The 26,583-nt window shown below is 45.6% G+C and overlaps 1 protein-coding gene across 1 annotated transcript in view; it reads left to right on the top strand.

Annotated features, from left to right (window-relative positions):
- VEPH1 (ventricular zone expressed PH domain containing 1) overlaps positions 1–14,119 on the top strand; it is a 988,289-nt gene extending 974,170 nt beyond the window's left edge. The window contains exon 14 of the mRNA XM_063916128.1: positions 10,963–14,119. Within this exon, the coding sequence (XP_063772198.1) occupies positions 10,963–11,199 (237 nt within the window). The 3' untranslated portion in view covers positions 11,200–14,119. The remainder of the gene's footprint in view (positions 1–10,962) is intronic.
- Positions 14,120–26,583: the final 12,464 nt, after the last annotated feature.

The raw sequence follows: 26,583 nt of genomic DNA, 5'->3' as shown, positions 1-26,583 counted from the left end.
ACTGGTGAGTCTTTTTCTGAGGTCTGTGTACATTTTCGGTATCGCCTGCCTAGAGAAATGGAACCTAGATGGTATTTGGTACCGGGGACACAGTACCTCAATCAAGTCTATAGTTGGCTCTGCAGTAATGATGGATACCGGAACCACGTTTCTCACCGCCCAGGATGTCAAGGCCTCAGTTATCCGCTTTGCAGCAGGATGACTGCTGTGATATTTCATCTTCCTCGCAAAGGACTGTTGGACAGTCAATTGCTTGGTGGAAGTAGTAAAAGTCGTCTTACGACTTCCGCTCTGGGATGACCATCGACTCCCAGCAGCAACAACAGCAGCGCCAGCAGCAGTAGGCGTTACACGCAAGGATGCATCGGAGGAATCCCAGGCAGGAGAGGACTCGTCAGAATTGCCAGTGACATGGCCTGCAGGACTATTGGCATTCCTGGGGAAGGAGGAAATTGACACTGAGGGAGTTGGTGGGGTGGTTTGCGTGAGCTTGGTTACAAGAGGAAGGGATTTACTGGTCAGTGGACTGCTTCCGCTGTCGCCCAAAGTTTTTGAACTTGTCACTGACTTATGATGAATGCGCTGCAGGTGACGTATAAGGGAGGATGTTCCGAGGTGGTTAACGTCCTTACCCCTACTTATTACAGCTTGACAAAGGCAACACACGGCTTGACAAATGTTGTCCGCATTTCTGTTGAAATACTTCCACACCGAAGAGCTGATTTTTTTGGTATTTTCACCAGGCATGTCAATGGCCATATTCCTCCCACGGACAACAGGTGTCTCCCCGGGTGCCTGACTTAAACAAACCACCTCACCATCAGAATCCTCCTTGTCAATTTCCTCCCCAGCGCCAGCAACACCCATATCCTCCTCATCCTGGTATACTTCAACACTGACATCTTCAATCTGACTATCAGGAACTGGACTGCGGGTGCTCCTTCCAGCACTTGCAGGGGGCGTGCAAATGGTGGAAGGCGCATGCTCTTCACGTCCAGTGTTGCGAAGGTCAGGCATCGCAACCGACACAATTGGACTCTCCTTGTGGATTTGTGATTTCGAAGAACGCACAGTTCTTTGCTGTGCTTTTGCCAGCTTAAGTCTTTTCATTTTTCTAGCGAGAGGCTGAGTGCTTCCATCCTCATGTGAAGCTGAACCACTAGCCATGAACATAGGCCAGGGCCTCAGCCGTTCCTTGCCACTCCGTGTGGTAAATGGCATATTGGCAAGTTTACGCTTCTCTTCCGACGATTTTATTTTAGATTTTTGAGTCCTTTTTTTACTGATATTTTGTGTTTTGGATTTTACATGCTCTGTACTATGACATTGGGCATCGGCCTTGGCAGACGACGTTGATGGAATTTCATTGTCTCGGCCATGACTAGTGGCAGCAGCTTCAGCACGAGGTGGAAGTGGATCTTGATCTTTCCCTATTTTTGGAACCTCAACATTTTTGTTCTCCATATTTTAATAGGCACAACTAAAAGGCACCTCAGGTAAACAATGGAGATGGATGGATACTAGTATACTTATGGATGACGAGTGACTGACGACACAGAGGTAGCTACAGCCGTGGACTACCGTACTGCGTCTGCTAGTATAGAGATGATAATGATATAAAAAATATATATATATCACTACTGCAGGTGTATATATATAATATAATGACGGACCTGCTGGACACTGTCAGCAGACTCCTAAACTACTAGTATGAAGAAGATAGAAAAAAAAACCCACCACAGGTAGGTATACAATTATGGACGAGCACTGACGACACAGAGGTAGCTACAGCCGTGGACTACCGTACTGCGTCTGCTAGTATAGAAATGATAATGATATAAAAAATATATATATATCACTACTGCAGGTATATATAATATAATGACGGACCTGCTGGACACTGTCAGCAGACTCCTAAACTACTAGTATGAAGAAGATAGAAAAAAAAAAACCACCACAGGTAGGTATACAATTATGGACGAGCACTGACGACACAGAGGTAGCTACAGCCGTGGACTACCGTACTGCGTCTGCTAGTATAGAAATGATAATGATATAAAAAATATATATATATCACTACTGCAGGTATATATAATATAATGACGGACCTGCTGTACACTGTCAGCAGACTCCTAAACTACTAGTATGAAGAAGATAGAAAGAAAAAAACCACCACAGGTAGGTATACAATTATGGACGAGCACTGACGACACAGAGGTAGCTACAGCCATGGACTACCGTACTGCGTCTGCTAGTATAGAGATGATAATGATATAAAAAATATATATATATCACTACTGCAGGTATATATATAATATAATGACGGACCTGCTGGACACTGTCAGCAGACTCCTAAACTACTAGTATGAAGAAGATAGAAAAAAAAACCCCACCACAGGTAGGTATACAATATGGACGAGCACTGACGACACAGAGGTAGCTACAGCCGTGGACTACCGTACTGCGTCTGCTAGTATAGAGATGATAATGATATAAAAAATATATATATATCACTACTGCAGGTATATATATAATATAATGACGGACCTGCTGGACACTGTCAGCAGACTCCTAAACTACTAGTATGAAGAAGATAGAAAAAAAAACCCACCACAGGTAGGTATACAATTATGGACGAGCACTGACGACACAGAGGTAGCCACAGCCGTGGACTACCGTACTGCGTCTGCTAATATAGAGATGATAAAGATGATAGAGATGAACAAAAAAAATATAACACTACTGCAGGTAAATATTTATATAATATAATGAATGACGGACCTGCTGGACACTGTCAGCAGAATGCGTTTATAGAATAAAAAAAAAAAACACCACAGGAGTGTTTAACTTTTTCAGGCAGATAATATACTGGTGGTCACTGGTCAGTCACACTGGCAGCACCCCAGTCTCCCCCACAATTCAGCTGTGTGAGCAGTGAGCACTCAGCACAGTCAGATATACATAGATTTATCATGCAGCACACTGAGGCTGAGAACAGATATGGTATGGAGCGTTTTTTTCAGGCAGAGAACGGATTAAAAAAAACTAGCAAAACTCTGCACTGACTGTACTCCTCCTAACAGCTCTCCCCAATCCTCCCCACAATAAGCTAAGCAGCAATCAGATCAACTAACTACTAACAGTAACTATAAACGGAGAGGACGCCAGCCACGTCCTCTCCCTATCAATCTCAATGCACGTGTGAAAATGGCGGCGACGCGCGGCTCCTTATATAGAATCCGAGTCTCGCGATAGAATACGAGCCTCGCGAGAATCCGACAGCGGGATGATGACGTTCGGGCGCGCTCGGGTTAGCCGAGCAAGGCGGGAAGATCCGAGTCTGCCTCGGACCCGTGTAAAAAGGCTGAAGTTCGGGGGGGTTCGGATTCCGAGGAACCGAACCCGCTCATCTCTAATATATATATATATATATATATACAAACAGATTTTATAGATCAGTGCGCTTATCCAAAAGTCGGTAGCCTTGTGTGTGTTGATCAATGGGTATCAGAAGCCACACAATCACTGTATACACAATCACAGTGAGTGTAAACTGAACTCTTTAGTCCTCTGTGTACACCCTCCACTCTTCTTGGTGGCAGCTAGGTTCTTCAGAAGTGACGTAAGGTGCATACGACCACTAATTTCTGTAAAAGTAGGGGAGAAGAACATGCGCCTTATGGTGTAGTAAGTTGTTAAATGGTGTGCTAAGACACGCAGATAAAGAATTGCGTACCCGATATTAACTTGTATCAAGGCCTATCAAAACTCCTTTCCAGTAGTTCCACACCACCTAGATGTCAGGAGACAAAAGATAATCGCCACATAATGTAGTGGTTCAATCAGTCAGGTAAGGGCCCCTCAAACCCACATGTCATGCGTCCCTCCTGGAGATGGTCATGTTGGGAGCAAGGAGTGGATACATTGTGTGAGCCGTTTAAGCCATACTGAGCTTGTGTGCGACCTGGACAAAGGTTCATCTGATGTGCACAATTTTATCATATATTTGGTACGCATGACATGAGGGTTTGAGGGGCCCTTACCTGACTGATTGGACCACTACATTATGTGGTGATTATCTTTTGTCTCCTGACATCTAAGTGGTGTGGAACTACTGGAAAGGTGTTTTGATAGGCCTTGATACAAGTTAATATCGGGTACGCAATTCTTTATCTGCATATCTTAGCACACCATTTAACAACTTACTACACCATAAGGCGCTTGTTCTTCTCCCCTACTTTTACACACACACACACACACACACACACACACACACACACACACACACACACGCACACACAAATATATATATATATATATATATATATATAAAATTCTTATTATTCTGATTATTATGGGAGTAAGTTACAGGAAAGAATAAGATTTTACTCACCGGTAAATCTATTTCTCGTAGTCCGTAGTGGATGCTGGGAACTCCGAAAGGACCATGGGGAATAGCGGCTCCGCAGGAGACTGGGCACAACTAAAGAAAGCTTTTAGGTCACCTGGTGTGCACTGGCTCCTCCCACTATGACCCTCCTCCAAGCCTCAGTTAGGACACTGTGCCCGGACGAGCTGACATAATAAGGAAGGATTTTGAATCCCGGGTAAGACTCTTACCAGCCACACCAATCACACCGTATAACTCGTGATACCATACCCAGTTTAACAGTATGAAAACAACTGAGCCTCTCAACAGATGGCTCAACAATAACCCTTTAGTTAACAATAACTATGTACAAGTATTGCAGACAATCCGCACTTGGGACGGGCGCCCAGCATCCACTACGGACTACGAGAAATAGATTTACCGGTGAGTAAAATCTTATTTTCTCTGACGTCCTAGTGAATGCTGGGAACTCCGAAAGGACCATGGGGATTATACCAAAGCTCCCAAACGGGCGGGAGAGTGCGGATGACTCTGCAGCACCGAATGAGAGAACTCAAGGTCCTCCTCAGCCAGGGTATCAAATTTGTAGAATTTTGCAAACGTGTTTGCCCCTGACCAAGTAGCAGCTCGGCAAAGTTGTAAAGCCGAGACCCCTCGGGCAGCCGCCCAAGATGAACCCACCTTCCTTGTGGAATGGGCTTTTACTGATTTAGGATGCGGCAGTCCAGCCGCAGAATGCGCCAGCTGAATTGTGCTACAAATCCAGCGAGCAATAGTCTGCTTAGAAGCAGGAGCACCCAGCTTGTTGGGTGCATACAGGATAAAAAGCGAGTCAGTTTTCCTGACTCTAGCCGTCCTGGAAACATAAATTTTCAAGGCCCTGACTACCTCCAGCAACTTGGAATCCTCCAAGTCCCTAGTAGCCGCAGGCACCACAAAAGGTTGGTTCAAGTGAAAAGCTGATACCACCTTAGGGAGAAACTGGGGACGAGTCCTCAATTCTGCCCTATCCATATGGAAAATCAGATAAGGGCTTTTACATGACAAAGCCGCCAATTCTGACACACGCCTGGCTGAAGCCAAGGCCAATAACATGACCACTTTCCACGTGAGATATTTTAGATCCACGGTTTTGAGTGGCTCAAACCAATGTGATTTTAAGAAACTCAACACCACGTTGAGATCCCAAGGTGCCACTGGAGGCACAAAAGGGGCTGAATATGCAGCACTCCCTTAACAAACGTCTGAACTTCAGGTAGTGAAGCTAGTTCTTTCTGGAAGAAAATCGACAGAGCCGAGATCTGTACCTTAATGGAGCCTAATTTCAGGCCCATAGTCACTCCTGCTTGTAGGAAATGCAGAAATCGACCCAGTTGAAATTCCTCTGTTGGGGCCTTTTTGGCCTCACACCAATCAACATACATCCGCCATATGCGGTGATAATGCTTTGCAGTTACATCTTTCCTGGCTTTAATCAGCGTAGGAATGACTTCCTCCGGAATGCCCTTTTCCTTCAGGATCCGGCGTTCAACCGCCATGCCGTCAAACGCAGCCGCGGTAAGTCTTGGAACAGACAGGGCCCCTGCTGCAGCAGGTCCTGTCTGAGCGGCAGAGGCCATGGGTCCTCTGAGATCATCTCTTGAAGTTCCGGGTACCACGCTTGTCTTGGCCAATCCGGAACGACGAGTATTGTTCTTACTCCTCTTTTTCTTATTATTCTCAGTACCCTTGGTATGAGAGGCAGAGGAGGGAACACATAAACTGACTGGTACACCCACGGTGTCACTAGAGCGTCCACAGCTATCGCCTGAGGGTCCCTTGACCTGGCGCAATATCTCTCTAGTTTTTTGTTTAGGCGGGACGCCATCATGTCCACCTGTGGCCTTTCCCAACGGTTTACCAACAGTTGGAAGACTTCTGGATGAAGTCCCCACTCTCCCGGGTGTAGGTCGTGTCCGCTGAGGAAGTCTGCTTCCCAGTTGTCCACTCCCGGAATGAACACTGCTGACAGTGCTAACACATGATTTTCCGCCCATCGGAGAATCCTTGTGGCTTCTGCCATCGCCATCCTGCTTCTTGTGCCGCCCTGTCGGTTTACATGGGCGACTGCCGTGATGTTGTCTGATTGGATCAGTACCGGCTGGTTTTGAAGCAGAGGCCTTGCCAGACTTAGGGCATTGTAAATGGCCCTCAGTTCCAGAATATTTATGTGTAGGGACGACTCCTGACTTGACCAAAGTCCTTGGAAATTTCTTCCCTATGTGACTGCCCCCCAGCCTCGAAGGCTGGCATCCGTGGTTACCAGGACCCAGTCCTGTTTGCCGAATCTGCAGCCCTCTTGAAGATGAGCACTCTGCAGCCACCACAGTAGAGATACCCTGGTCCTTGGAGACAGGGTTATCAGCCGATGCATCTGAAGATGCGATCCCGACCACTTGTCCAAGAGGTCCCACTGAAAGGTTCTTGCATGGAACCTGCCGAATGGAATTTTGCTTCGTAAGAAGCTACCATTTTTCCCAGGACTCGTGTGCAGTGATGCACTGATACCTGTTTTGGTTTCAGGAGGTCTCTGACTAGAGATGACAGCTCCTTGGCTTTCTCCTGCGGGAGAAACACTTTTTTCTGTTCTGTGTCCAGAACCATCCCCAGGAACAGTAGGCGTGTGGTAGGAACCAGCTGTGACTTTGGAATGTATAGAATCCATCCGTGCTGTTGTAGCACTTCCCGAGATAGTGCTACTCCGACCAACAACTGCTCCTTGGACCTCGCCTTTATAAGGAGATCGTCCAAGTACGGGATAATTAAAAACTGCCTTTCTCGAAGGAGTATAATCATTTCTGCCATTACCTTGGTAAAGACCCTCAGTGCTGTGGACAGTCCAAACGGCAGTGTTTGGAATTGGTAATGGCAATCCTGTACCACAAATCTGAGGTACTCCTGGTGAGGATGGTAAATGGGGACATGTAGGTAAGCCTCCTTGATGTCCAGGGATACCATGTAATCCCCCTCCTCCAGGCTTGCAATAATCGCCCTGAGCGATTCCATCTTGAACTTGAATTTTTTTATGTATGTGTTCAAGGATTTCAAATATAAAATGGGTCTCACCGAACCGTCCGGTTTCGGTACCACAAACAGTGTGGAATAGTAACCCCGTCCTTGTTGAAGTAGGGGCACCTTGACTATCACCTGCTCTGAATACAGCTTGTGAATTGCCTCTAGCACAGTCTCCCTGCCTGAGGGAGTTGTCGGCAAGGCAGATTTGAGGAAACGGCGGCGGGGAGACGCCTCGAATTCCAGCTTGTACCCCTGAAATACTACTTGAAGGATCTAGGGATCCACCTGTGAGCGAGCCCACTGATCGCTGAAATTTTTGAGGCGGCCCCCCACCGTACCTGGCTACGCCTGTGGAGCCCCCCCGTCATGCAGTGGACTCAGAGGAAGCGGGGGAAGAATTTTGATTCTGGGAACTGGCTGACTGGTGCAGCTTTTTCCCTCTTCCCTCGTTTTACACGCTTGCATTTCTGAAGCTGAAAGGACTGTACCTGATAATACAGTGCTTTCTGAGGCTGTGAGGAAACCTGAGGTAAAAAAAATTTCTTCCCAGCTGTTGCTGTGGATACGAGGTCCCAGAGACCATCCCCAAACAATTCCTCACCCTTATAAGGCTCTATGTGCCTTTTAAAGTCAGCATCACCTGTCCAGTGTCGGGTCTCTAATAACCTCCTGACCGAATGGACATTGCATTAATTCTGGATGCCAGCCGGCAAAATATCCCTCTGTGCATCCCTCATATATAAGACGACGTCTTATGTTCGCAAAATAGTATCCCTGTTTGACAGGGTTACAGACCACGCTGCAGCAGCACTATCTGCAGGTCTCAGTCTAGTACCCGAGTGTGTAAATACAGACTTCAGGATAGCCTCCTGCTTTTTATCAGCAGGTACCTTCAAAGTGGCCGTATCCTAAGACGGCAGTGCCACCTTTTTTGACAAACGTGTGAGCGCCTTATCCACCCTAGGAGATATCTCCCAGCGTAACTTATCCTCTGGCGGGAAAGGGTACGCCATCAGTAACTTTTTAGAAATTACCAGTTTCTTATCGGGGGAACCCACGCTTTTTCCACACTTCATTCACTCATTTGATGGGGGAACAAAACACTGCCTGCTTTTTCTCCCCAAACATAAAACCCTTTTTTAGTGGTACTTGGGTTAATGTCAGAAATGTGTAACACATTTTTTATTGCCGGGATCATGTAACGGATGTTCCTAGTGGATTGTGTATATGTCTCAACCTCGTCGACACTGGAGTCAGACTCCGTGTCGACATCTGTGTCTGCCATCTGAGGGAGCGGGCGTTTTTGAGCCCCTGATGGCCTTTGAGACGCCTGGGCAGGCGCGGGCTGAGAAGCCGGCTGTCCCATAGCTGTTACGTCATCCAGCCTTTTATGTAAGGAGTTGACACTGTCGGTTTATACCTTCCACCTATCCATCCACTCTGGTGTCGGCCCCACAGGGGGCGACATCACATTTATCGGCCTCTGCTCTGCCATCACATAAGCCTCCTCATCAAACGTGTCGACACAGCCGTACCGACACACCGCACACACACAGGGAATGCTCTGACTGAGGACAGGACCCCACACAGCCCTTTGGGGAGACAGAGAGAGAGTATGCCAGCACACACCAGAGCGCTATATAATTTAGGGATTAACACTATATTGAGTGAATTTTTCCCAATAGCTGCTTGTATATACAATATTGCGCCTAAATTTAGTGCCCCCCCTCTCTTTTTAACCCTTTGAGCCTGAAAACTACAGGGGAGAGCCTGGGGAGCTGTCTTCCAGTTGCACTGTGAAGAGAAAATGGCGCCAGTGTGCTGAGAGAGATAGCTCCGCCCCTTTTTCGCAGACTTTTCTCCCGCTTTTTTATGGATTCTGGCAGGGGTATTTATCACATATATAGCCTCTGGGGCTATATATTGTGATATATATGCCAGCCAAGGTGTTTTTATTGCTGCTCAGGGCGCCCCCCCCCCAGCGCCCTGCACCCTCAGTGACCGGAGTGTGAAGTGTGCATGAGGACAATGGCGCACAGCTGCAGTGCTGTGCGCTACCTTGGTGAAGACTGATGTCTTCTGCCGCCGATTTTACGGACCTCTTCTTGCTTCTGGCTTTTTAAGGGGGACGGCGGCGCGGCTTCGGGACCGAACACCAAGGCCAGTTCCATGCAGTCGATCCCTCTGGAGCTAATGGTGTCCAGTAGCCTAAGAAGCCCAAGCTAGCTGCAAGCAGGTAGGTTCGCTTCTTCTCCCCTTAGTCCCTCGCTGCAGTGAGCCTGTTGCCAGCAGGTCTCACTGTAAAATAAAAAACCTAATTATATACTTTCTTTCTAGAAGCTCAGGAGAGCCCCTAGTGTGCATCCAACCTAGGCCGGGCACAAAATCTAACTGAGGCTTGGAGGAGGGTCATAGTGGGAGGAGCCAGTGCACACCAGGTGACCTAAAAGCTTTCTTTAGTTGTGCCCAGTCTCCTGCGGAGCCGCTATTCCCCATGGTCCTTTTGGAGTTCCCAGCATCCACTAGGACGTCAGAGAAAAACAGTTAACCACTGAATTCCATAGTAAAATTTCCCTTAGTGGATCAGTCTAGCCTCCCAGGCTCCCCAATCTGTGGGGTTCTCTTGTGAGAAGTGGTTTCTGAACAGAACTGGGTGGGGATCTCGGCATGGAGGTGCAGATATATCCTGAAATCTAAGGCATTTATTACAATCACGGGGTTCCTAACTAGAGGTGGTACTGAGCTCATGAGGATCACATGCATCACAGACTGCACAATAATAGAAATGGATTTTGCAAGGAGCTACTCAACTAGGAGTTGGTATGTACTTCAATCAAACATTTTATAAGGCTCATATGGATCGTCACAGGATTGAACTACTAACACTGTCCAAGTTCTAATTCACCGGGTGAAATTATTGAACTAGAAAACTGTTGTGTGCCTACATCCACATTTATATTAGACTTTTATCAATGCTGGCATTAACTGCATCAAAAGCTCAGATATGGTATATTTTGTAGAATAAACAAGATGCCTTCAGAGCTGGTGGCCGAGACATTTGGGGATGTCCAGACCAATCAGAGTATGGAATTGATCCGAAGTATGTAGATACGCAGGTGCTATAAACAGCTACCAATAAGGTTTATCTGGCGTAAGAGAGAAGGATATGTCATAACCTAATGACACCTCTCACAAAAGGCATGACCTACAGAAGATATGAGCCAATGCAGGAATTCTATTCTAGGCACATTAGTAGACTCGGTGTGGTGGGGTGACCATAATAACCTACTGTATCAGGTTGGTTTTCCCTTTCCAATGATTGCCCCTTTAAAATATCTACCAGACTTGCGAGAAAGCCATCAATACCTGCATTGCGCAGGTAATACAGTTACCCCTGCATCTTCTTTCTTTGTCAAACTTTTTAATATAACCTCTTTGACAACTTTATACCTCTTTGCTTATAACTAAGGTATATATTTTAAGTGAGCATATGCAATTTTCAACCATTTTTTTTCCAGAAAGATGACCCTGATGATTGTCCCATTGAACTGAGCAAAGTTCAGAGTGTTAAAGCTGTGGCTAAGAAACGCAGGGATCGTAGCCTCCCTCGGGCTTTTGAAATCTTCACAGATAACAAGACGTATGTCTTCAAAGCAAAGGACGAGAAGAATGCAGAGGAGTGGCTGCAGTGCATCAATGTGGCGGTTGCACAAGCCAAAGAGAGAGAGAACAGAGAGGCTACAACCTACTTGTGATATATAAGCACTCCAAGTCATCAAAGCACAATGTTCAAGGGTGCATAGGTACTGTAACGGAACCAAAATGTCTAGGGCCAGAACATACCAAAAGCTCTAGCAAGAGTCTGTGGTTTTACATTCTTTTAGACATAGATCTACAAATAACTTGACATTATTTGGCTAAATGATATTATTCTTAAATCATCAGTAACTTTGTAGTTACAACACAGATGTTTATTCATTTAGATTCCACTGAAAAAATATAAACAATACAAACAAAATTCTGTAGATCAGAGGTTTTCAATTTTAGTCCTCAAGGCACCCCAATGGTCCAGGTTTTCGGTATATCCATGGCTCAGCACAGATGACTAAATCAAATTGACAGAGGTGCTAATTAAGTCACCTGTAGCCAAGCATGGATAAACTTAAAACCTGGACCTTTGGGGTGCTTTGAGGACCACGTTTGAGAACGTCTGGTGTAGAGAGATGTTTGAGAAATATCAAAAGTATTTTACAATAAATTTATGGTCTATGGTAAGTACAGTGTATTAGAATCTTAAAAGAGAGCACAATTTTCCAAAGGGTTTTAGATAAAACACAATCTTCCTCAAGTACTGTAGTATCACAATGTGCCACGCTCAATTAGACACGCACAGTGCAAGCGGATAATTGTCACATTAATACCAACTCCTAAGATTCAACCCTTTCATTACATAAAATGTATCTGGTATTTCTAATAATAATGCTTGATTTAATCATGAGAATGGAAGGACATTGCGACTGTGCTTATTACATGTGGCACTTTGTGTTTGTTTCAAGAAATGTTTAATATTCAGCACACTGCACCTCAAAATGTGGTTCTCTGCTAAAGTTTCAATGGAAGGTGCAACGACGTGTGTGCGCATTATGGCCCCCGCGCATGCGCAGTAGTAACCCAGTCACAGCTATCCGAACAAAAGCACACTGTGATCGGGTCGGAATGGCCCCCAATGACAATGGGGTCAAATTGGTTTCCAACAACAGCCATCTATAAATTCTGACATCATGTCCTCAGCTGCACCAAGAAAGTATCCCTGTAGGTAACACAAACAAAATGCTCAAGCACAACTCCTAAGGCCAGACACCTTGTTAGAGAAACCAGTGGACCATAAGGACTATAGAAGGGTTTCTCAACTCTGTCTTCAAGATACATTAACAGGGGAATGGCAAATCACCTCCATCAAGTTTTTCCTCCCACTCCATAGAGAAGCACAAGAAAACTTGTACAGCCAGGGTCACAGTTACTGATCAATATGCATGATACAGTACTTCATCGTCAGCAATTGAATTCCCCCCTAGCAGTCATGGGCTTGATATTTATACCTGTCTTGTGCACAGATTGTTAAATCAAACTGTCTGTAGTACTAATTAATCTGTGCTAAAACATGGCTATGCCCACTCTTCGTAGCTGCCGCACCGCTCCCCGTAGCCCGCTACACCGCTCCTCATAGCCTGCCGCACCGTCTCCTCACCTCAATTTGACTTTTTTTTAAAGTCGTATTGAGATTGTCAGAAACGGGGCCAAAACCTGTTGGATTTCGCCCCGTTTCCGACAGAAGCACGCGAATCGGTGACTATTCTGCCTATCCACGTGTTTTACGACAAGTTGGGAATTCCCGACTTGTCAGAAAAAAACTGCCCCTATTTAATACGTCAGAACCCCTTCCAACCTAAATCAGTCAAAAACTGCTGTCTTTCCGACAAGACAGCAGTGTCCGACTCTTATTGAATATACCAGAATATTGAAGTTACAAGCTGACAATGGCACTCCAAAAGGTTTTTCTTTCACACTTCTCTTTCTGGATCTAAAGAGCCTTAGATATTCTCTAATTACTCCTTAGATAGGCTAATTCCTATTTTCTGGACAAATTGTACACTTGCCATCCCCACCTTGCTCCCTACTAAGACTTACTTTTTGTTTGGACTATCCAAATGTGTATGAGGTGACACAGGAGTCTATTCATGAAGCAGTGAAAAGAGTGTAGAAAAGGACCAGTGGAGAAGTTGCCCAGAGCAACCAATCAGCTTTGAAGGAAGCCTTTATCAAGTACATTCTATACATTTAAGGGAGATGTTGATTGGTTGCCTTGAGCAACTTCTCCACTGGTCTGTTTCTCCTTTCTTTTCACTGTTTTATGAATAGACCCCAAAATTGTCAGTCTTTCATATGATATTAGTAAAATGAAACCATAATCGAATAATTGCTCAGTCTATGTCTCAGACAAAGGCAGACCATAACAAACAAACAAACAAACATATAATCCAGAATCAGGCTGCTTCAGCACATTGCAGCTAATTCTAAGTAGCAACTCTATATGTGAGACAGATAGCGGGCTGGACAGGTTTAGGTAAGTCTCAACACAGTAGGTATAGTATTAATATCAGAAATATTTAGCTGTGCTCTGAATTAATATTCAGTAACGAGTTTGTTTCCTTTTTAAATGTTACAGATTTATTAATGTACTTAAATATCTGGAACGTACATGTGTAAACATTATCAATTGCCATCAAGCTAGAAACGGCATTTATGTGATCTTTAATGAAGATAACATCATCCATTGTTGCTGAGAGAATCATGTCACCTACTGGTAGAACCAGGGATCTCATCTCTGTTTTGATGGCACTCCCTCCCCAAACAACTGCCCAGGCTGTCCACAAGACAGTGTTGTTTAGACATCTAGCCACAAATTGTCCATTCACCATCCATATAATATAAAGTTTCAGTCAAGGAATATAGTAACTTCATGAATAATAATTTGTTTTATGTTCTAGTCGATTCTTTTTGTAACACTGTGTTAGTAGAAGCTCAAATAAATGTTCATTAAACACATATAAGTGATATAATGTTTATTTGGTTTCAATTACAGGGATTTTCAACCTGCATCCAAAGTGTGTTTTCTCTGACGTCCTAGTGGATGCTGGGAACTCCGAAAGGACCATGGGGATTAGCGGCTCCGCAGGAGACTGGGCACAACTAAAGAAAGCTTTAGGTCACCTGGTGTGCACTGGCTCCTCCCACTATGACCCTCTTCCAAGCCTCAGTTAGATCTTGTGCCCGGCCGAGGTTAGATGCACACTAGGGGCTCTCCTGAGCCTCTAGAAAGAAAGTATAGAATTAGGTTTTTTATTTTCAGTGAGACCTGCTGGCAACAGGCTCACTGCAGCGAGGGACTAAGGGGAGAAGAAGCGAACCTGCCTGCTTGCAGCCAGCTTGTGCTTCTTAGGCTACTGGACACCATCAGCTCCAGAGGGATCGACCGCAGGCCCAGCCTTGGTGTTCGGTCCCGGAGCCGCGCCGCCAGTCCCCCTTACAGAGCCAGAAGCAAGAAGAGGTCCGGAAAAGCGGCGGCAGAAGACATCAGTCTTCACCAAGGTAGCGCACAGCACTGCAGCTGTGCGTCATTGCTCCTCATACACACTTCACACTCCGGTCACTGAGGGTGCAGGGCGCTTGGGGGGGGCGCCCTGAGCAGCAATAAAAACACCTTGGCTGGCAAAAATACCACAATATATAGCCCCAGAGGCTATATATGTGGTAAATACCCCTGCCAGAATCCAGAAAAAAGCGGGAGAATAGGCCGCGGAAAAGGGGCGGAGCTATCTCCCTCAGACACACTGGCGCCATTTTCTCTTCACAGTGCAGCTGGAAGAAAGCTCCCCAAGCTCTCCCCTGTAGTTTTCAGGCTCAAAGGGTTAAAAAGAGAGGGGGGGCACTAAATTTAGGCGCAATATTGTATATACAAGCAGCTTTGGGGGAAAATTCACTCAGTTATAGTGTTAATCCCCACATTATATAGCGCTCTGGTGTGTGCTGGCATACTCTCTCTCTGTCTCCCCAAAGGCCTTTGTGGGGTCCTGTCCTCAGTCAGAGCATTCCCTGTGTGTGTGCGGTGTGTCGGTACGGCTGTGTCGACATGTTTGAGGAGGAGGCTTATATAGTGACGGAGCAGATGCCGATAAATGTGATGTCGCCCCCTGTGGGGCCGACACCAGAGTGGATGGTTAGGTGAAAGGTATTAACCGACAGTGTCAACTCCTTACATAAAAGGGTGGATGACGTAACAGCTGTGGGACAGCCGGCTTCTCAGCCTGCGCCTGCCCAGGCGTCTCAAAGGCCATCAGGGGCTCAAAAACGCCCGCTCATTCAGATGGCAGACACATATGTCGACACGGAGTCTGACTCCAGTGTCGACAAGGTTGAGAAATATACACAATCCACTAGGAACATCCGTGACTTGATCCCGGCAATAAAAAATGTGTTACACATTTCTGACATTAACCTCTAAAAATGGGTTTTTATGTTTGGGGAGAAAAAGCAGGCAGTGTTTTGTTCCCCCATCAGATGAATGAATGAAGTGTGTGAAAAGCGTGGGTTCCCCCTGATAAGAAACTGGTAATTTCTAAAAAGTTACTGATGGCGTACCTTTTCCCGCCAGAGGATAAGTTACGCTGGGAGATATCCCCTAGGGTGGATAAGGCGCTCACACGGTTGTCAAAATAGGTGGCACTGCCGTTTTAGGAACGGCCACTTTGAAGGTACCTGTTGATAAAAAGCAGGAGGCTATCCTGAAGTTTGTATTTACACACTCAGGTACTAGACTGAAACCTGCAGAGCGTGCTGCTGCAGCGTGGTCGGTGACCCTGTCAAACATACTAGTTTGCTAACATGAGAACATATTAAAGACGTCGTCTTATATATGAGGGATGCACAGAGGGATATTTTGCCGGCTGGCATCCAAAATGAATGTAATGTCCATTCTGTCAGGAGGGTATTAGAGACCTGTCACTGGACAGGTGATGCTGACTTTAAAAGGCGCATAGAGATTCTGCCTTATAAGGGTGAGGAATTATTTGGGGATGGTCTCTGGGACCTCGTATCCGCAGCAACAGCTGGGAAGAAATATTTTTACCTCAGTTTTCCTCACAGACTAAGAAAGCACTGTATTATCAGGTACAGTCCTTTCGGCTTCAGAAAAGCAAGCGGGTCAAAGGCGCTTCCTTTCTGTACAGAGACAAGGAAAGAGGGAAAAAGCTGCACCAGTCAGCCTCTTCCCAGAATCATAATTCTTCTCTTGCTTCCTCTGAGTCCACAGCATGACGCGGGGGCTCCACAGGTGTAGCCAGGTACGGTGGGGGGCCGTCTCAAAAATTTCAGCGATCAGTGGGCTCGCTCACAGGTGGATCCCTGTTTCATTCAAGTAGTATTTCAGGGGTACAAGCTGGAATTCGAGATGTCTTCCCCCCGCCGTTTCCTCAAATATGCCTTGCCGACAACTCCCTCAGGCAGGGAGGCTGTGCTAGAGGCAATTAATAAGCTGTATTCCCAGCAGGTAATACTTAAGGTGCCCCTACTTCAACAAGGACGGGGTTACTATTCCACACGGTTTGAAGTACCGAAACCGCATGGTTCGGTGTGACCCTTTTTTATATTTAAAATCCTTGAACACATACATAAAAAAATTCAAGTTCAAGATGGAATCGCTCAGGGCGGTTATTGCAAGCCTGGACGAGGGGGATTACATGGTATCCCGGGACATCAAGGATGCTTACCTGCATGTCCCCATTTACTATCCTCGCCAGGAGTACCTCAGATTTGTGGTACAGGATTACCATTACCAAGTCCAGACTCTGCCGTTTGGACTGTACATGGCACCGAGGGTGTTACCAAGGTAATGGCCGGAATGATGATACTCCTTCGAAAAAGGGGAGTTTTAATTATCCCGTACTTGGACAATCTCCTTATAAGGGCGAGGTCCAAGGAGCAGTTGCTAGTCGGGGTAGCACTATTTTGGAAAGTGCTACAACAGCACGGTTGGATTCTAAACAGTCCAAAGTCACAGCTGGTTCCTACGACACGTCTACTGTTCCTGGGGATGGTTCTGGACACAGACCAGAAATAAGTGTTTCTCCCGGAGGAGAAAGCCAAGGAGCTGTCATCTCTAGTCAGAGACCTCCTGAAGCCAAAACAGTTATCGGTGCATCATTGCACGCGAGTCCTGGGAAAAATGATAGCTTCCTACGAAGCAATCCCATTCGGCAGGTTCCATGCAAGAACTTTTCAGCGGGACCTGTTAGACAAGTGGTCCGGATCACATCTTCAGATGCATCGGCTGATAACCCTGTCTCCAAGGACCAGGGTATCTCTACTGTAGTGGCTGCAGAGTGCCCATCTTCAAGAGGGCCGCAGGTTCGACATACAGGACTAGGTCCTAGTGACCATGGATGCCAGCCTTTGAGGCTGGGGGGCAGTCACACAGGGAAGAAACTTCCAGGGACTTTGGTCAAGTCAGGTGACTTCCCTACATAAATATTCTGGAACTGAGGGCCATTTACAATGCCCTGAGTCAGGCAAGGCCTCTGCTTCAAAACCAGCCGGTCCTGATCCAATCAGACAACATCACGGCAGTCGCCCATGTAAACCAACAGGGCGGCACAAGAAGCAGGATGGCGATGGCAGAAGCCACAAGGATTCTCCGATGGGCGGAAAATCATGTGTTAGCACTGTCAGCAGTGTTCATTCCCGGAGTGGACAACTGGGAAGCAGATCTTCTCAGCAGACACGACTTCCACCCGAGAGAGTGGGGACTTCATCCAGAAGTCTTCCAAAGGATTGTACACCTTTGGGAAAGGCCACAGGTGGACATGTAGGCGTCCCGCCTCAACAAAAAGCTATAAAAGATATTGCGCCAGGTCAAGGGACCTTCAGGCGATAGCTGTGGACGCTCTGGTAACACCGTGGGTGAACCAGTCGGTTTATGTGTTCCCCCCTCTGCCTCTCATACCAAAGGTACTGAGAATAATAAGAAGGCGAGGAGTAAGAACGATACTCGTGGTTCCGGATTGGCCAAGAAGAGCCTGGTACCCAGAACTTCAAGAAATTATATCAGAGGACCCATGGCCTCTGCCGCTCAGACAGGACCTGCTGCAGCAGGGGCCCTGTCTGTTCCAAGACTTACCGCGGCTACGTTTTGATGGTATGGCGGTTGAACGCCGGATCCTAAAGGAAAAGGGCATTCCGGAGGAAGTCATTCCTACGCTGATTCAAGCCAGGAAAGATGTAACTGCAAAACATTATCACCGCATATGGCGGAAATATGTTGCTTGGTGTGAGGCCAAAAAAGGCCCCAACAGAGGAATTTCAACTAGGTCGATTTCTGCATTTCCTACAAGCAGGAGTGTCTATGGGCCTAAAATTAGGCTCCATTAAGATACAGATCTCGGCTCTGTCGATTTTCTTCCAGAAAGAATTAGCTTCAGTACCTGAAGTTCAGACATTGTAAAAGGAGTGCTGCATATTCAGACCCCGGTTGTGCCTCCAGTGGCACCTTGGGGATCTCAACGTGGTGTTGAGTTTCTTAAAATCACATTGGTTTGAACCACTAAAAACCGTGGATCTAAAATATCTCACACGGACAGTGGTCATGTTATTGGCCTTGGCTTCGGCCAGGCGTGTATCAGAATTGGCGGCTTTGTCATATAAAAGTCCTTATCTGATTTTCCATATGGATAGGGCAGAATTGAGGACTCGTCCCCAGTTTCTCCCTAAGGTGGTATCAGCTTTTCACTTGAACCAACCTATTGTGGACGTGCCTGCGGCTACTAGGGACTTGGAGGATTCCAAGTTACTGGACGTAGTCAGGGCCTTGAAAAATTATGTTTCCAGGACGGCTAGAGTCAGGAAAATTGACTCGCTATTTATCCTGTATGCACCCAACAGGCTGGGTGCTCCTGCTTCTAAGCAGACTATCGCTCGCTGGATCTGTGACACGATTCAGCAGGCGCATTCTGCGGCTGGACTGCCGCATCCTAAATCAGTGAAAGCCCATTCCACAGGGAAGGAGGGCTCATCTTGGGCGGCTGCCCGAGGGGTCTCGGCTTTACAACTTTGCCGAGCTGTTACTTGGTCAGGGGCAAACACGTTTGCATAATTCTACAAATTTGATACCCTGGCTGAGGAGGACCTTGAGTTCTCTCATTCGGTGCTGCAGAGTCATCCGCACTCTCCCGCCCGTTTGGGAGCTTTGGTATAATCCCCATGGTCCTTTCGGAGTTCCCAGCATCCACTAGGACGTCAGAGAAAATAAGATTTTACTCACCGGTAAATCTATTTCTCGTAGTCCGTAGTAGATGCTGGGCGCCCATCCCAAGTGCGGATTGTCTGCAATACTTGTACATAGTTATTGTTAACTAAAGGGTTTTTGTTGAGCCATCTGTTGAGAGGCTCAGTTGTATTTCATACTGTTAACTGGGTATAGTATCACGAGTTATACGGTGTGATTGGTGTGGCTGGTATGAGTCTTACCCGGGATTCAAAATCCTTCCTTATTATGTCAGCTCGTCCGGGCACAGTGTCCTAACTGAGGCTTGGAGGAGGGTCATAGTGGGAGGAGCCAGTGCACACCAGGTGACCTAAAGCTTTCTTTAGTTGTGCCCAGTCTCCTGCGGAGCCGCTAATCCCCATGGTCCTTTCGGAGTTCCCAGCATCCACTACGGACTACGAGAAATAGATTTACCGGTGAGTAAAATCTTATTATTTCACCATACTTTTATTTTGCTATGTGCAGCTTACTATAATAAAGGTTATCTGCCATGAAAGTACCAAATGTTACTGTAGTTAAATAAAAAGGTCCCAACCTTGGAAAATGAGATTTTCTCATGCTATTTTTGTGAATGATTTGTGTCCTTGAACTTGAAATCAAACTAATCCTGAGGGTGAGGGGATATCATGACTGTCTACTACATTTGCCAGTTATGTGTGTGAAAGTTTTTGACACGGCTTACAGTGCACCTGGAAATGTGCTTGTACACCAAAGTGTAACATGGGGTGGCACAAACCAGACCCAAGTAAAACACCTATCTGAACTGGTGCAAAACATACGTCTTTTAGCAGAGTGGAAATTGCTGTGTGCCCTTCCAGACAGGAACATCCTCCCCTCTACACCCCATTATCTGATTTCAGCAATCTCGCTCTGCAAAAGAAAATCTTCCATCTCTACTGCTACTTGGCAAATAAAGAAGGAGGAGATTCCTGCACTGAATTGTCAGGATTATCCTGCTTATTGTGAATAACTTGTATGAGTTTGGATCTGAAGTGTCGGGTTGGGTTTGTGTGCTTCCCGAAGTGTTAACTGATTAGTAAATGGACATGCTTCACTGCTTGGCAAAACCAGCACTCCTCACTGCCATCTTCCCGTTATACTTTATAGAGCACCTGATATACAGTGAATCCCATTCCTTTTCAAAATGTATATATCTCCTGAACACAAAGCAAGAGTTGATGGATAATGCTTCCTTTCATAAAACCTCTGCCGAAGATAGAAGAACAGTCATTTAAGGGGAGGTAATCACGAGACTGCCTGACGGGATCCCGGTGGTCACAATGCCGACGACAGAATCCCAATAGGTGGTGAAATGCCGACACCGGAATACCGGCGCTACACATGCTTTTCTGCCCCTGTGGGTGTCCACGACACCCATAGAGTGAGAATAGATCCTGCAGCGTGGTGAGCGCAGCGAGCCCACAAGTGGGTTTCAGCACTTGCCCTGCTGCTGGCATACCGGTGGCTGGGATCCCGCTGTAGGGATCATGACAGCTGGGATCCCGGACGCCGGTAATAGGTATGTATTTCCATTCAAGATAGGATTGCCTATGTTTATGAAGCCCTTAAATGACTGTATTATCAGAACAAAATTTATTACAAACATGATTTATACATTCAATTTTAGAAGGAATATGGTTGATTTTTTCACTTCTAGCAACAAAAATATATATATTTTTTATTATTATTCAAATCCTTGTACACGTATTTACTACTCTCATAAAGATCTATCAGCATCAATCATACCCACCAAGATTCCCAATTGTCTCAGCAATAAACATGCAACATCTGTCCTTTCAACATGCTTTGATTTATGTTTACAGAAATATGTTGTTCATTTATTATCTTATATAAAAGACACTCCCTATGCTATCACTAAGCTCTCACACGTTCCCTGCCAAATTGACTGCATGTTCCAAACATGTTCTCTCAATGCAAGTATTTCTCAAAGGACTTTCTGTGACCAATTATTCCCTCGCAGGACTTCAATTTATCCAAAGAACATCAATATCTTTCATTGTATAGTATCCTCTTGTTGCCGAAAAATACAGAATAAAGGACTGTGCAAATGGGCAATAATTAATTCTGTTTCTCCTTGATTTTATTTTTGACAACTGAACTAACGGGAGACAAATACTGCAGTACAGACAATTGATTACTTTCCGCATACAGAACAAGAGATGTTGTGTGGTGCAGTCTTCTCGATAGAATAAAGACAACTGCTGAATATTTCACAGATTTTACAGAATCATTTACAAAACCCCTGTACACAATCTGCTAATTAACCATTATGTAAATTACTATTTCTCTTACTTTGTTCCCTTTGTCTGAAATATTTCCATGTTTTATTGTCCTTTTCACTATTTGTATTTTCCTTTCATGGTGATTTTAATCCTGTTTCCATTTTAACTCCTTCACCATAGAGGATGAGTTGAACTTGAACTAGGATGTACCTGAAGTCTCTGAAGGACAAGTCCTACTTGTCCTCTGCAGTGATGTTTGGGAATTAAAAAAATTATGCCACCGTCACTTTTGCATAGAAATTAAATTAATAAAAATATAAGGGAAGGGACTTTGATTACTTCTATCTCCACCTCCATAACAGCTAGAAAGATGTATTCTTATTTGAAAGAGGGGGGTCCTCGTTTTAAAACTTAATACTTAAAAGCTAATGTCTGGTGATCAGCATGTTTACCGGTCATCAGCCCTCTGCACTACAGGAAAATCAAGGAAGCCAGGGATGAAGAAAGATCTCCTTAATTTGGCTTCCAGACACTAAAAAGGAACATCCACATTAGAAAGAGGGGATCTCCAGACAACATTACCCTTTTCTATGGAAAGCATATTTTCCATATATGGGTGAGAGAGCACTATATGCCGTGTCAGTACCATAATTATACCTGTACATATAGGGGCACTCATATATTAAAAAGGGGAATCCCTGCTTTCAAAAAATGTGGCTCTTAGGCAGTTATATCACCCAATGCTATGGAAAAGGTTTGTTGTCCATAGGTAGTCTGCCATACACTGGCCCACAAGCACACCATACCCTTGTTTGTAAAAGGGGAGTATCCTCCTTATGTGTCACTTAGCAGTTATAATTTGGGGGATCACTAGACACTGACTTAATAAGCGTATGAAAAAAAAAGAAACCACACATGGGGGAGGTGTACCAAGCAGTGAAAAGAGTGGAGAAGTGGACAAGTTGCCCATAGCAAACAACAAGCTTGTACAGTACCTGTCATTTTATAGAATATTTTTGATAAATGCTACCTCAGTGATGATTGGTTGCTATGGACAACTTCTCCACTGGTCCACTTCACACTCTTTTTACTGTTTGATACCTTAACTCCATACTCTGATCTAAAGTGCAGTTCTCCCACGTATTGTGGAATAAAAAATAAGGCATCCCCTCATTTAATCTGAATGGTTTCTTAGTTTAAAATATGGCAGCTCTTGTTGGGTTGTGATATTATTCTTTTCCATGGCTAGCATTTAAACTGCGGCAGTGAAAATTGGCAGAAAAAACAATTATTACTTTTTTCAAGTGTAAATACTTTTGTGAAAACCTACATGTAGAATCCTGCTGATTGCAGTTATGCTGAATTAATGCCAAAGCAAGAAACACAAAGTATTTATTTGTGGTATTTATTAACAACAGGGGTACCTCATGAAGGTGGGATGGTCTGGTCCCAAATTAGATGGCAAGTTTTTAAGCTGTGTCGCACACTATCTCTTGCAATAGCATAGGGCCTAAATCAGATCTGATCGCAGCAGCAAATTTATTAGCAAATGGACAAAATCATGGGGCTAATTCAGACCTGATCGCTAGGCTGTGTTTTCGTACAGCAGACGATCAGGTCTAAACTGCGCATGCATATGCACCGCAATGTGCAGGCGCGTTGCACGGGTACAAAGCAGATCGACACTCAGCGATGGGTTTGTGCGAAGGATCCATTTGCACGGGCATTCGCAAGGAGATTGACAGGAGGAAGGCGTATGTGGGTGTCAACTGTCCATTTTCTGGGAGTGTTTGGAAAAACACAGGCGTGTCCATGCCTTTGCAGGGAGGGTTCCTGACGTCATTTCCAGTCCCGGACAGGCTGAAGTGTTCGCAGCAGCTGAGTAAGTCCTGGGCTACTCAGAGACTGCACAAGGATCTGTTTGTACAGCTCTGCTACACATGCGTTCGCACACCTGCAAAGCGAAAATACACTCCCTTATGGGAAGCGACTATGCGAACGCAGGACTGCAAAAAAAACCTAGCGAGCGAACAGGTCTGAATTAGCCCCCATGTGCACTGCAGGTGGGGCAGATATAACATGTGCAGAGAGCGTATTCATATGTTTAAAAACGATATCATGAAAGCACAGCTAATTAGCAGTAAATGAATAAGACACAATCATTTGGCTCCTTCATTTACTGAACTGACAACAGCCTAATATTGTGTAGGTTCTCCTCGTATCGCAAAAACAGCTCTGATGCTTTGTGCCTTGAATTCCACAACCTGTGAAGGAGACCTGTAGTAACTGGTCGTTAGCAGCAGATAATTTCAGTCCTGTAAATTGTGAGGTGGGTCCTCCATGGCTCAGACTTGCTTTTTCAGCACATCTTACAGATTCTCTGTCAGATTGAAATTTGGGCAATTTGGAGGTCAAGTCAACACCTTAATCTCTTTGGGCCGGATGTAATGACGCCTAAATTAGGTAGCCACACGAGATGCCAGCCAAACTCTGCCTTTTTTGTAAAGGGGCAATCACTTACAAAGCAAAGTTTTCACTTGTAAGTGATTGCCCCTTTCAAAAAACGTCTGAGTTAGGCTGGCATCCTGAACGCATGCCTAACTCGAGCAGCATTACATCCGGCCCCTTGTCATATTCCTCACACCATTCATGGACAATTTTTCTGTGTGGCAAGGAGCATTATCCTGCTGAAAGAGGCCACTACCATCAGGGAGTACTGTTTCCACGAAGGTGTGGATTTGGTCTGCAAGAATTCTTAGATAAAGTAATAGTGACATGAATTCTAGGACCCAAGGTTTCCCAGCAGAACTTTGCCCAGAGCATCCCATTGCCTTCACCGGTTTGCCTTCTTTTCCTATAGTGCATCCTGGTGCCATCTTTTCCCCAGGTAAACGACACACATGCACCTGGCCGTCCACATAATATCAAAGAAAACATGTAGATACTATTGGCCATGGAGAGGGGTTAGTTAGGGCGCTCTGACCAGTTTGTGGCGATGCAGCCCCATATGCAGAAGGCTCCAATGGAGTGTGTGTTCTGAGACCTATCATAGCCAGCATTACATTTTTAGCAATTTGTGCAACAATAGGTCTTCTGTGGGATCGGACTAGATGGCTACGCTTTGCCCTCCATACACATCGATGAGCCTTGGGAACCCTTGAACCTGTTGCCAATTCCCCAGCTGTCCTTCCTTGGACCACTTTTGGTAGTTATCAACCATTGCATTCCCCGATAAGACCTGCCGTTTTGAGATGCTCTGACCCAGTTGTCTAGCAATTACAATTTGGGCCTTTTCAAATTCATTCAGATCCAAAAGGTGCATACACACTGGACATTTTTGCCCAGTGTGTATGCTGAGCGTTGATGTGAAAATCGCTGGCCGAAAATTGGCACAGTGCATGCACACTGAGTGATTTTCACCCGGCCCAACGATTTTCACGGGAGTGAACCACTTTCCACTGTAGGAGACGGTGGAACGTAGTTCCCTCAGCCAGTAAAACAGCGGCCGGCGATTATGCAGGAGCGTATATCAGTGCTCATCGCTCATCACCCGGCCATACACACTAGGCTATTTTGAGCTCAAAGTAGCTCAAAACGCCAAAAAAATTGATACTTTGACCTCAAGATCACCCAGTGTGTATGACAGTTACACTTGCTCATGTTTTCTGCTTCCTGTTATGCACACCAGTGCCAGCAGGAATGTACTGGTGTCTGAACGGTGAGGGATGCAAAACAAATGAACTCACAGACAGACTGGGGAATATGACATTACATACACAGAAGGTGATAGGGTAACAAAATAAACACAAAGTGAACAGAGAAGCCCAAAGGCTAAGAAACTGGGTGTCTCCCTAGTATTAGGAATGCTCAGATGGAAAGAAGCGAGATGTAGTGATTTAATATGTAGAGAACCCGAAATGCTGTTGCTAAGGGCAACAGCAAAACCCTAAAGGGTTACCAACGGGTGTGGCAGTAAACTCCTTGGTCAGAGATGGAATAATAGACACAAGGAGAGTCTCCACAATCCTATTCCTCACTTGCAGTGCACTGGTTCAGCTTACTGCCACTAAACTGACACCTGAACACCTTGCACAGTGAGAAAGGATTTTAGCAGGCAAGTCTGAGAATACAGCCGCAAACTTGCTAGGTTCATAGAGTAGCAAAAGAACCCCAGCAGGTTAAACGACTGACTCCAGTCTTACTGCTAGGTCTGGATTAGCAGAGTGTAATACCAAATCCCAAGGCCTATTTGCAGTAAGCAACAAACAAATACAAAGTTTACACAGTACTAGCTACCTTTCAGGAACTGACTAACCAACAAAGATTCAGCAGCATCTGCCTAACCTGAGAAGAGGGTTTATATAGCAGGTGCTGTCCACGCCCCACTCAGACCTCACAGACTGTGAGCACAAAAACCAGCACCAGATCCCCTGCCGTGCACAGAGCCTGTAACCACTGCACAGCAAAAGACCCGAACCGGAGTATCAGCTGCGCTCAGGTTACTCCGCTAGCACTTGTCTCCCGGTTGCCATGACGACGTGGCAGCACAGAGCAGGAGACCCTAACAGTACCCCCCCTCTGACGAGGGGTCAAAGAACCCTTACCACCGGGTTTATCGGGGAACTGCGAGAAGAAAGAGCGTAACAGTCTGGGGGCATGAAGATCACAACTGCGCACCCACGACCGCTCCTCCGGGCCATACCCCTTCCAGTGCACCAAAAATGACAGCCGACCCCGAACCATCTTGGAGTCAAGAATCCTTTCAACAACAAACTCCCTCTGGCCACGTATCAGAAGAGGGGAAGGTCTTCCACTGGAAGAAGGATTACTAATCGCCCGTTTTAAAAGGGAACAATGAAATGTTTTATTGATACCCAAAGAACGGGGTAGATCTAACTGAAATGCCACCGGATTGATAACCCTAGTGTTCTTATAAGGACCGATGAACCGGGGGCCTAACTTATGAGATGGCTGTCTCAACTTCAAATTCTTGGTAGACAACCAGACGAAGTCTCCTAATT

Source organism: Pseudophryne corroboree, chromosome 4, assembly GCF_028390025.1.
Source record: "Pseudophryne corroboree isolate aPseCor3 chromosome 4, aPseCor3.hap2, whole genome shotgun sequence".
Classification (NCBI taxonomy): domain Eukaryota; kingdom Metazoa; phylum Chordata; class Amphibia; order Anura; family Myobatrachidae; genus Pseudophryne; species Pseudophryne corroboree.
The sequence above is the reverse complement of the archived record's forward strand: the minus strand, read 5'-3'. Positions and strand labels throughout refer to the sequence as shown.